At 46.4% G+C, this 11978-nt stretch overlaps 1 protein-coding gene across 1 annotated transcript; it reads left to right on the top strand.

Moving 5' to 3' along the window:
• Window positions 1-362: 362 nt before the first annotated feature.
• Window positions 363-11096, top strand: LOC140360413 (uncharacterized). Its single transcript, XM_072445622.1, has 4 exons — window positions 363-546; window positions 5429-5477; window positions 5548-5636; window positions 10804-11096. The coding sequence occupies exons 1-4, from the start codon at window positions 432-434 to the stop codon at window positions 11094-11096; spliced, it is 546 nt and encodes a 181-aa protein (XP_072301723.1). The 5' UTR covers window positions 363-431.
• Window positions 11097-11978: the final 882 nt, after the last annotated feature.

Genomic DNA, 11978 nt, shown 5'->3' with positions numbered 1-11978 from the left:
GCAGTCACTCGCTCACACAAAGTACAAGGTACAACAGTCGACAAGATGGCAACAATAAGACAGTAACAATGACAGGAATGGTTTGACAGGTTTGACAGGTGAAGAGCATGGAGGAGGCTCAAGAGACAGGCAGGTGTTCTGGGAGAACAAGCCCCACAACCAGCAGGAAGCATGCAGGCCACGCCTCCTCACTGAGTGCACTCCACATTCTTCTTATCATGGCAGGAAGTGACACACATCTGGTTTGGGCTTAAGGAGCGAGGAGTAAAATGTTCCCTAGAGAGGGAGAGAGAGAGAGAGAGAGAGAGAGAGAGAGAGAGACTTCTCAGAAAGACTTCTTAAAAGGGGAAGTGCTTTCTGCTGAGTCGTTGGTCTGCAGTCACTCGTTCACAGAGCAGAACAACAGTGGGTTGAGGGGCTCTGCTCTCGGGATGGCCACTCTTCTGAGGGAGTACCTGTGGCTATGGGTGGTCCTGGTGGTCCTCCTGCTCTCCGCCATCATCAGCCTGCTCTTCATTCGCCTCAACAGGTGGATAACGCGGCAAGGTACCCAAAAGAGAAACAAAAAAACACTTTTGATGAGGTCTGTGTAGTCAACATTCAGGCAAATAACTGGATCGTTCACTTGATTAAATGTATTTTTTAAAATCTATTACTGCTTCTACAGAGCTCGTTTCATGGTTGGTTAGTTTGTTTGGGCTGGAGCTTTTAGACAGAAAAAGAAGAAATGAAATTGGAGCTTGGTAACTTTGCAGTGCAGTTTTTGTTTGTCAGAGCATGACTTGCGAGAGCCCTAATGTAACTATACGAATTAGAAGAAAAATACAAAAATAAAGTAGTAAACAATAATTCATATGCATGTAAATGGTGTCGAAAATTAGAAATTAGCCCTAATTTTGAGTGAAAACCCCCAAAACAAATATTGAAAGACTGCTCAGTAGTGCCGCCCCAAAAATCCAAAGGGCAGTCTGACCGGAAAAATGTCATTGTAGACAAATGAAACTAGGAATACAAAATAGGTCATATCAGGACAAGAAAAAACGTATATTTTGACCTCGCGCCAAAAAATGAATAAAAACATAAACCAGGGCTTTTGGGTCATGGCGGAACTTTGAGCTGATGCACCTCCCACCGCCGCTACAAAAAACGGCTTTAAAATCATCATTTGACCCACCTAATCCTAAAAAGGAAGAGCAAAAGATGAGTAAACAAGGCTGGTAACACTACGGGACCAAAGCAAACAAAGTCCCATTGGAGAACAGGCCACATCACAAGCTAGCAAAGCTAACATGGCTTGCAAACCGGACGCAGAGAAACGTAACGCGGGGTCCCGCTGGAGACGCAGGGTCCCGCTGGGGTCTTTACATCGGAAAAGGGAGAGACTGTAACAAATCATTATTTATTGCTCATGATGTGTGAAATAAGACGGGAAATGCTACGTGATATGGAATCTCACAAAGCAGAAATTATAGCGGCCATCGCTCTGGCCGTGTCTGCTGCAGGAGCCGCCGAGCTGAAGGCAGCTGGAGTAAACGGAGTATGGAGAAAGTCAAGATCAAGATTGGAGTCCAGATCACGTCATCCTAACCTGAGGCTTGTAGGCGAAGAAGAAGGAGAAGAAGGAAAGGATACAGAAAGCTTTATGGAGATTAAGATTAAGATTATTCCTGAGCTCCTTGATGGCTCAAGAGTAGAATTCTCTCCCACCCATCCATCCATCCATCCATCTTCTACCGCTTTATCCGGGGCAAGGTCGCGGGGGCAGCAGTCTAACCAGGGACTCCCAGACTTCCTACTCCCCAGACACTTCCTCCAACTCCTCCGGGCGTTCCCAGGCCAGCCGAGAGACATAGTCTCTCCAGCGCGTCCTGGGTCTTCCCCGGGGCCTCTTCCCGGTGGGACATGCCTGGAACACCTTCCCAAGGAAGCGCCCCGGAACAGATGCCCGAGCCTCAGCTGGCTCCTCTCGACGTGGAGGAGCAGCGGCTCTGCTCCGAGCTCCCCCCGTGTGGCCAAGCTCCTCACCTTATCTCTAAGGGAGCGCCCAGCCACCCAGTGGAGGAAACTCATTTCGACCGCTTGTATCCGCGATCTTGTCCTTTCGGTCATTACCCAAAGCTCTTGACCATAGGTGAGGTCAGAACGTAGACCGACCGGTAAATAGAGAGCTTTGCCTTTGGGCTCAGCTCCTTCTTCACCACAACAGTTGATGCAGCGACTGCATCACTGCAGCTGCTGCACCGATCCAACTGTCGATCTCACGCTCCATCCTTCCCTCACTCATGAACAAGACCCCGAGATACTTGAACTCCTCCACTTTGGGCAAGGACCCCCCACCCACCCGGAGAGGGAAAGCCACCTTTTTCAGGTCGAGAACCATGGCCTCGGATTTGGAGCTGATTCTCATCCCAGCCGCTTCACACTCGGCTGCAAACCGTCCCAGTGCAGCTGCAGGTCCGGGTTTGATGGAGCCATCAGGACAACATCGTCTGCAAACAGCAGAGATGAGATCCTGTGGTCCCCAAACCGGACACCCTCCGACCCCTGACCACACCCTCTGACCCCTGACTGCGCCTAGAAATTCTGTCCATAAAAACTATGAACAGAACCGAGTCCCTCATGCACTGGAAACAGGTCTGACTTACTGCCGGTAATGCGAACACAGCTCCTGAGCAAAGGGCCCCGGACTCCGTACTTCCGGAGCATCCCCCAAAGGACACCCCAAAGGACACACTGAGGGACATGGCCGAAAGCCTTCTCCAGATCTACAAAGCACATGTGGACTGGTTGGGCAAACTCCCATGAACCCTCGAGCACCCGATGGAGGGTATAGAGCTGGTCCAGTGTTCCACGACCGGGACGAAAACCACTCTGCTCCTCCTGAATCCGAGGTTCGACTATCGGTCGGATTCTCCTCTCCAGTACCTTGGAATAGACCTTACCTGGGAGGCTGAGGAGTGTGATCCCTCTGTAGTTGGAACACACCCTCCGGTCCCCCTTCTTGAACAGAGGGACCACCACCCCGGTCTGCCAGTCCAGAGGCACTGTCCCCGACCACCACGCCATGTACCAGAGACGTGTCAACCAAGACAGTCCTACAACATCCAGAGACTTTAGGTACTCAGGGCGGATCTCATCCACCCCCGGAGCCCTGCCACCGAGGAGTTTGCGAACAACCTCAGTGACTTCAGCTCGGGTGATGGACGAGTCAGCCTCTGAGTCCTCAGTCTCTGCTTCCTCTTCGGAAGACGTGACGGTGGGATTAAGGAGGTCCTCAAAGTCCTTCCACCGTCCGACGACATCCCCAGTTCAGGTCAGCAGGTCTCCACCTGCACCGTAAACGGTGTTGGTGAGGCACTGCTTCCCCCTCCTGAGGCGCCGGACGGTTTGCCAGAATTTCTTAGGGGCCGACCGATAGTCCTCCTCCATGGCCTCCCCGAACTCCTCCCAGTGAGTTGAAGACCCTACTGACAGAGGGCTCCACAAGACGTTCCCAACAGACCCTCACAATGCACTTGAGTGTGCAAAGTCTGTCCGACTTCCTCCTCCTCAGCGGATCCAACTCACCACCAGGGGGTGATTGGTTGACAGCTCTACCCCTCTCTTCCCCCGAGTGTCCAAAACACACGGCGGTAGGTCAGATGACACGACAACAAAGTCGATCATTGATCTTCGGCCTGTGTCCTGATGCTGTTCTTCCCGATCACCCCTCTCCAGGTGTCACTGTCGTTGCCCATGTGGGCGTTGAAGTCCCCCAGTAGAACAACGATGCACTGTCCAGTACCCCTCCCAAGAACTCCAAGAAGGTCGGGTACTCTGCACTGCTGTTCGGCCCTTAGGCCCAACAGTGAGAGACCTGTTCCCCACCCAAAGGCGTAGGGACCCTCTCGTTCACTGGGGTGAACGCCAACAAGTGGCGGCTGAGCTGTGGGGCAAAAAGAGCTATAGATAAGATCAATGTTAGAATCACAAATTAATTAATTAGTAAAAGCAATTTGATTTGGAGGAAATTGACCTAAAGTTTAACAGTCCACATTTTATGTGCTTATTTATTTGTTTATTTGTGTAATTTGTGAGAGTTATTTTTGTGTTATTTGGTCTGACGCCTGAAATACTTCTGAGATTATTTTCTGCACACACGCCTTAAAGAGTTAATTAATTTGTGACAGAGCGGGCGAGAGTTCAGCCACACCTACTGAGCACTTCTGATAATCTCTCTCGTCAGCTTCTGGGAGTCTCAGAAGTTTTAGACTGTTTCTGCAGGATCTGGACTCCAAATCCAGAATCTTGCTCTTCATTTTCTCGTTCTCCGATTACCATGTAATCTCCGATTACATGGTAATCGGAGAACGATTCATCCGTAATGTCTGAAATACGTTGTTCCTTCCCCTCGGATTCCTCTCCTCTGCCCCGGGTCCTGGTGACTCTGCCTCGCGGGTCCTGGTGACTCTGCCTCGCGGGTCCTGGTGACTCTGCCTCGCGGGTCCTGGTGACTCTGCCTCGCGGGTCCTGGTGACTCTGCCCCGCGGGTCCTGGTGACTCTGCCCCGCGGGTCCTGGTGACTCTGCCTCGCGGGTCCTGGTGACTCTTCCCCGCGGGTCCTGGTGACTCTGCCTCGCGGGTCCTGGTGACTCTGCCCCGCGGGTCCTGGTGACTCTTCCCCGCGGGTCCTGGTGACTCTGCCTCGCGGGTCCTGGTGACTCTGCCTCGCGGGTCCTGGTGACTCTGCCTCGCGGGTCCTGGTGACTCTGCCCCGCGGGTCCTGGTGACTCTGCCCCGCGGGTCCTGGTGACTCTGCCCCGCGGGTCCTGGTGACTCTGCCTCGCGGGTCCTGGTGACTCTGCCTCGCGGGTCCTGGTGACTCTGCCTCGCGGGTCCTGGTGACTCTGCCTCGCGGGTCCTGGTGACTCTGCCCCGCGGGTCCTGGTGACTCTGCCCCGCGGGTCCTGGTGACTCTGCCCCGCGGGTCCTGGTGACTCTGCCTCGCGGGTCCTGGTGACTCTGCCTCGCGGGTCCTGGTGACTCTGCCTCGCGGGTCCTGGTGACTCTGCCCCGCGGGTCCTGCTGACTCTGCCTCGCGGGTCCTGGTGACTCTGCCCCGCGGGTCCTGGTGACTCTGCATCGTGAAGGGCACTTGTCTGTTGAAGAAAGAGAGTCAGCTTTCCTCCCAAGTTTCACCGTCCTTGTTTAGTCGTCTCTCACGACACCTTGCTGGTTGTTTTTTGGGGTTTTGTGGGTGAAAGGGAGATTTTGAAGGCAAATGTCTTCAGCGATGCGTTGCTGTGCAGCAATTTACACCTGCGCTTTACCCGGAAGTAAAAAAAGATTGATATTTTTGTGATTTTTTTAAAAGTTCATTCATTTATATTTTGTCTTTTTGTCACTTTTGGAGTGTTGTCAGTGACATGAATGTTTCTTCCTTCCACAGGTAAAGCCATCTTAGGACTGGATAAGAAGAACTTACCATCTACATATGAGTATGTCCTTTTCTCTTCACTTATCATGGTTTATGGACATTGTCTTATATTTTCTCTGTTGACTTTTTAGAAAATACCAAAGTCCCGTCCTGCAGAATGTGTCCCGTCTGAAGTCGTCCACTCCTCCTCTTCCTCCAAGAACTCAGTTTATGAGCCAAGGTCTGACCACCTCTGTAATAGAACACAATCCAAATACAATTTATCTATGCACTTTATTAGCACTTTTTACAAACATACAGCAATGTTCACATAGAAATAAAATATTTCTGTTTTCAATTCCACTGGTTGATAAAAAGAAACAAGAAATTGGCCAAAGAAATAAATAAAAAAGTAATAAAACAAAAACAATAAATACAGGTCTTTATATGATTTATTTGTATACCGAGATCATAAACTATGATTTAGAAGATTGAGTCTTACCATTTGAAATTTTCTCTGCCTCTGATTTGATATTTTCAATAAGAAGAATGTACCTCAGGGGTCTATTTTGGGGTCTACAAAAACGGTTAAATTAAATAAAAGGGACAAAAGTGCAACATGACGTGAAGGGCAAGTTGGGATAATCAACACAATATCACAAAACGTGGAAAATCAAGATGATTTTGACAAACAGAAACTGTATTTTACAAGATTGTTTATTTAATAGGCTGTTATAATATACATAACACTGTTTTATATGGAAAAATCTTGATGATAATAATAGCAATAATTAAAGCCGCAAGCAGCAATGATCGGCCCTCGCCACGCCGCCGCCGCTACCCGGCCATGCTGCAAGAGGAGGTCCTTTTATTACGCCTACTGCTGAATCTGTGACGGTGTCACATCTTCTCCCCTTTGTTTTACCATCAAAAAGCAATTTTATTTTGAATTCTTGGCAAAATGTGCGGCTTTGCCGCACAGACACCGTGACTCTTTGAATAAAAATGTGGATAACTTTTGATGGTCCTGAAGATGAGTCTTACCAAATTTCAGGTTAATAGGGCTGACGCCCTGAGGGGGAGGAGTTTGTGAAAGTCTAAAGTGTAAACATGTTCTGGCAATTCCCCCATTGGAATAACATGGGAGGTTTTGGTCATCGATACGGCAACGCCATAACAATTATGACATGGGTCTCATTGACTTTTTTGATGGGTATGCTAAAATTGAGTTGTGTGTCAAATTTCATATAATTTCGCAAAACTAAACATTTAACCTCCATATAAAATCTGTAGGGGGCGCTGTGGTGCCAAATTAATTTATTTCACTTTGTGTAGGTTTAGGGCAAAGAGTTTAACAACTGATTCTAATTTGACGCAATTCGGACTTTATCTGCGCAAACGGCAGAAATGTTAAATTTGGGAGATTTCTGAAATTCTTGCTACAGTTTGCGGCTTCGCCGCACAGAGACCGTGACAGGTATCAATGTAATTTGGATAACTTTTGATGTCCCACTCCTCAGTAGCATTTTCACAAAATTTCAGCTTTTTAGAGCCAACGCCCTGGGAGGAGTTCGTAAAAGTACGACATTTGGAAAAACTCCGGAGTCATGTTTAGCCATTTTTGGACCAATATGGCCGACATTTGGTTGGGCGGACGGCGTTGCCGTAATAATATTTTTTACTTTTCTTGTCACCATCTACCTCTGCGCCAAATTCCCATTTTTCAAATATCATAAACTATACATTTTCGGAAAGCGCTCGCGCTTTCCTACCTCATGGTGTGGGTCCCTGGTCACTGACGGGTACTTTTGTTAATTTTGAGTGGGCTCCGCCCACTTTGTGTTTTTGGCCCTCTATACAGTAATATGTTCAATTTTTGCATTACATGTTTATATGCACGGAACATGCAAGAGATGGGGAACGTATTCGTGAGCTACTTAGCGCAAATGAGTGCTTTATATGGGGATCCCAATGTAAAGTGCTCGTTTAGTGCGCACTTTTGCACGGGCTTCGCCCGTTTACAACGGTAATGTTCCATTTTCCTAATACTAATTAGTATGCACGGGGCGTGCATGAGTGGAGGAGTGCGTTAGTGAGTGTTTGGAAGTGGGCGAGCGCTTCGCGCTCGATTTCGTGCGCACTACGTGCGCACTTTCGCAGCCGTGCTTCGAACGGCCTTACGAGATTAATAGGCCTCTCGCCAGCTTGTGGCGCTCGGGCCTAATAATGCAAACTACTTATAGCACTTTTCTGGACACTTAAATACGCTTCACATTGTATTCTTCATTCATTCCACATTTGGTGGTAGTAAGCTGCTATTGTAGCCACAGCTAGGGGGGTCTCAAAAGTGGGACAGGTCATGAGATTTTGTGGGACATGGTGGGACAGGTGCGACTTGATATAATAACTCCTATAATAGCCTATAAGCTACTGTCATTTAATTCAATTCAATTCAATTTATTTTTGTAACAACCAAAATCACAACAACAGTTTCCTCTGAGGGCGACAGTAAAAAACGGATTAAACAATGTCTGTGGGGACGAGGGACGATGTTCCAGAGTCCTCTGTCCTTAGATCCTCCTTCTCAGGCCAGGAAAAACTACACAATTAGTAGAAACCTGGAGGAGTTCCAGAGTGAAGGAGAGATCTGACTCTCACAGACGGACGCGAGAGAGAGTGGAGCTGGAGCCACTTCAGGAGGAGATCCAGCTCTTCAGGAGGAGAACCAGCTCTTCAGGAGGAGAACCAGTTCTTCAGGAGGAGAACCAGTTCTTCAGGAGGAGAACCATCTCTTCAGGAGGAGAACCAGTTCTTCAGGAGGAGAAGCAGATCTTCAGGAGGAGATCCAGCTCTTCAGGAGGAGAACCATCTCTTCAGGAGGAGAACCAGTTCTTCAGGAGGAGAACCAGCTCTTCAGGAGGAGAACCAGTTCTTCAATATTTCAGTCAAAAGGCTCTGACGATCATCATCATTTTTAATTTCTTGGTTATAAAGACTTCTTATTTGTAAAAAACAATAAAAGTCCTGTTATTCTTTCACCTCCTGAAAGTTCTTCAGATGATTCTCCTTTAAAATCTGATAAAAGACCTTTAGATCTTTTGTTGTCCGGACTTTAAATCTTGAGTCTGTGTTGTATGTGTGACATTTTGATCATTAGCAAACCAATACAAGATTTTAACATCTCTGTTTAGTTTGTATGTTTTGATCAGCTCCTTCCATGTTGTAAGCACAGATTTTACCCAGGGATTCATAACTTCCTCCAAGGCATCTGCCAGTAAGCAGGCACCACATGACTCTCAGTATAAGACCTGTACAGGAACCTCAGGCACCGCATGACTCTCAGTATAAGACCTGTACAGGAACCCCCGGCACCACATGACTCTCAGTATAAGACCTGTACAGGAACCCCCGGCACCACATGACTCTCAGTATAAGACCTGTACAGGAACCTTAGGCACCACATGACTCTCTGTATAAGACCTGTACAGGAACCTCAGGCACCGCATGACTCTCAGTATAAGACCTGTACAGGAACCCCCGGCACCACATGACTCTCAGTATAAGACCTGTACAGGAACCTTAGGCACCACATGACTCTCTGTATAAGACCTGTACAGGAACCTCAGGCACCGCATGACTCTCAGTATAAGACCTGTACAGGAACCCCGGGCACCACATGACTCTCAGTATAAGACCTGTACAGGAACCTCAGGCACCACATGACTCTCTGTATAAGACCTGTACAGGAACCTCAGGCACCACATGACTCTCAGTATAAGACCTGTACAGGAACCCCCGGCACCACATGACTCTCAGTATAAGACCTGTACAGGAACCCCCGGCACCACATGACTCTCAGTATAAGACCTGTACAGGAACCTCAGGCACCACATGACTCTCAGTATAAGACCTGTACAGGAACCTCAGGCACCACATGACTCTCAGTATAAGACCTGTACAGGAACCCCCGGCACCACATGACTCTCAGTATGAGACCTGTACAGGAACCTCAGGCACCACATTACTCTCAGTATAAGACCTGTACAGGAACCCCCGGCACCACATGACTCTCAGTATAAGACCTGTACAGGAACCTCAGGCACCACATTACTCTCAGTATAAGACCTGTACAGGAACCCCCGGCACCACATGACTCTCAGTATAAGACCTGTACAGGGACCTCAGGCACCACATGACTCTCAGTATGTTTCCATTGAGCTTCAGATTCTGGGTCACACCAGCAACGCTCTGATTTGAGCTGAAATAAAGTCATTTTTCGAACAGGGTAAACCCCGCCTCCTTTTTCTTTTAATAATTGTAAAGTTTTGAATTGGATTCAAGGCAAATCTAGAGGTTGCTTTATTCCACTCATCAAACAGCTGGTTGAGGATGTAAATCAGAAGAGTCTGGAACAAAAAGAGAAATCTGAGCAAAACATTCGTTTTAATAGTTTCAATCGTTTGATTTAGACTTAGGTAGAGGATAAGGTTCCATTTTACAAGATCTTTTTTATAATAGTAAAAAGATGGATATTATTTTTCTCCAGAACTGTTGATCGGTCTCTATAGAGGAACACGGATTCCGTTTGCCCTTTAAAGAAGTCTTTTTAAATGTCAGAGGGGCCCCAGAATGAAATAATGTCAGTTTTTTTACAATGAATTTGTATCCAGACATTGGACCAACTTCTTGAAAATAATGCATCACATTAGGAATGGAAATTTCTGGTTTGGACAAATTCATTTGAACATCATCTGCGGCAATTTTTACACCGTGATTTGTTTTTGGCACTGAACCTCCACAGTGTGTTTTTTCATCTTTCCTCCAAATCTACAGAAATGTTGACATGAGTATGATCACTTCTGCCTCAGTGATTTTACATCTAGTAGTCTATTCTGGAATAGGGTTCATTTCCTCCCATATGTCAATCAATCCTATCAGAATCAAAATCAGAATCAGAATCAGAAAAGCTTTATTGCCAAACAATAAAATTCACAAACATAGGAACTTGTCTCCGTGATTCAATGCAACATAAAACAATGAACAAGTCATAACAATAAGTTATCAGATAAAAAAAATAATGATGATAAGAGTAAAATAAAGATAAAAAATAGGCTTAAAATGTAAACAAATTTACAGTAGTACAGATATATATATATATATATATATATATATATCTGTAGTCCAGAAAGTGAACAGTGAGTGATAAAATTATGGTTTAAAAAGTAAACTAGGCTATCCTAAAACAAAAAATGTAAAAAAGTATTTACTTTTGGTTTGGTATTGTCATCATAATTCTGCTTGTATTTGGGCACAAGTGGTGAAGTACCACCGCCGAGGCCTGTACTGATAAAAGTCACGTACTTCTACCTGTGTTTTAAACTGAACCCATTCTCCTCTCTGGCCCTTAGCTCCGGTGGATCTGGATCTGAGCTACGAGAACATGGCAGATGGATCAGACTACGAGAACCCGGAGGAGAAAGAGGACAATCGCAGATCTTTGCCTGAGTATTTGAACTTGGAGAGTGGGCCTTTCTTCCACCAGGAGGAAGATGAGCCGGGGAACAGTGACTACGATGACATCACAGCAGAGGAGGAGAAGGAGGAGGAGGAGAAGGAGGAGGAGGAGGAGGAGGAGGAGGAGGAGGAGGAGGAGGAGGAGGAGGAGGAGGAGGAAGGAGACGATTACGATGATGTAGGATAAGAGGAAGGGCCCACGGGACATGGGGTCTTCTGAACCTGCTCCTTTGATTGACACTTTCTTTTCCTGTACAATGTCCTTGGGGGTTTTGAAAGTTGCTTGGAAATAAAATGTATTGTTATTAATGTGTAACAATGACATATTATGAGTGATCATCAATATTTAGTCGATAATGATTAATAAATACATTTTTATACTAATTACATTGCAATTTATTAGGTTATTATTTGTTTTACTGGCATATGAAACATATACTAACTAAACAACATAATATGAATATTCAGGGGGCTGTGGTACTTTTTCACAAATCTCTCCCATTCGCCTTATTTCCTTCATGCAGCTGATTCTGCAGTAGGCGACTCTTAGCTTATTTTTGTGTTCATATTTTTATCGTTCTGTTTCTTTGATTCGTTTCTTATATTTATTTCAGTTTTTTTGGTATTGTAATTTTTTGTACGTATTGTTTGTGATCCAGTTTTTACCCAGGTTGGCTCCCGGCTTGGTGTTTGCACGCCATGGAGCCTTTAAATGGAGAGCCCGGCTGCCCTGCACGTTCCGCACGCTGCCCCCTGCAGGCTCGCATGGCGTTGTAGCTTTTTGCTAGCTTTAGCACTTTTGTTGGACTGGTGGGACTGTGGTCTTATTTTCGTTTTCCTTCGGGGTTTACCTGTTTTTTGTGATTTTCCATCTTTCTATTGTTACGTTGTTTCTTTTTTGGGCTTTTTTGGTCACGCGTTTCTTTTGTAGCTCTTCCTTCTTTCTCTTTATAACCTCCTGATTCAAGAAAAGAAGAAAGTGTTCAAATAAAATCTTTGAACTCTTAACATTTGGTCTCCTGTGTCCTTTATACATATGTTGCCTTGTTTTGGGTCATAACAGCTACTT

Source organism: Eucyclogobius newberryi, unplaced genomic scaffold, assembly GCF_026437365.1.
Source record: "Eucyclogobius newberryi isolate DKJ021-1_F unplaced genomic scaffold, fEucNew1.0.hap1 SCAF_15, whole genome shotgun sequence".
NCBI lineage: Eukaryota > Metazoa > Chordata > Actinopteri > Gobiiformes > Gobiidae > Eucyclogobius > Eucyclogobius newberryi.
Note: the sequence above shows the minus strand (reverse complement) of the source record. Positions and strands in the feature narration are given on the sequence as shown.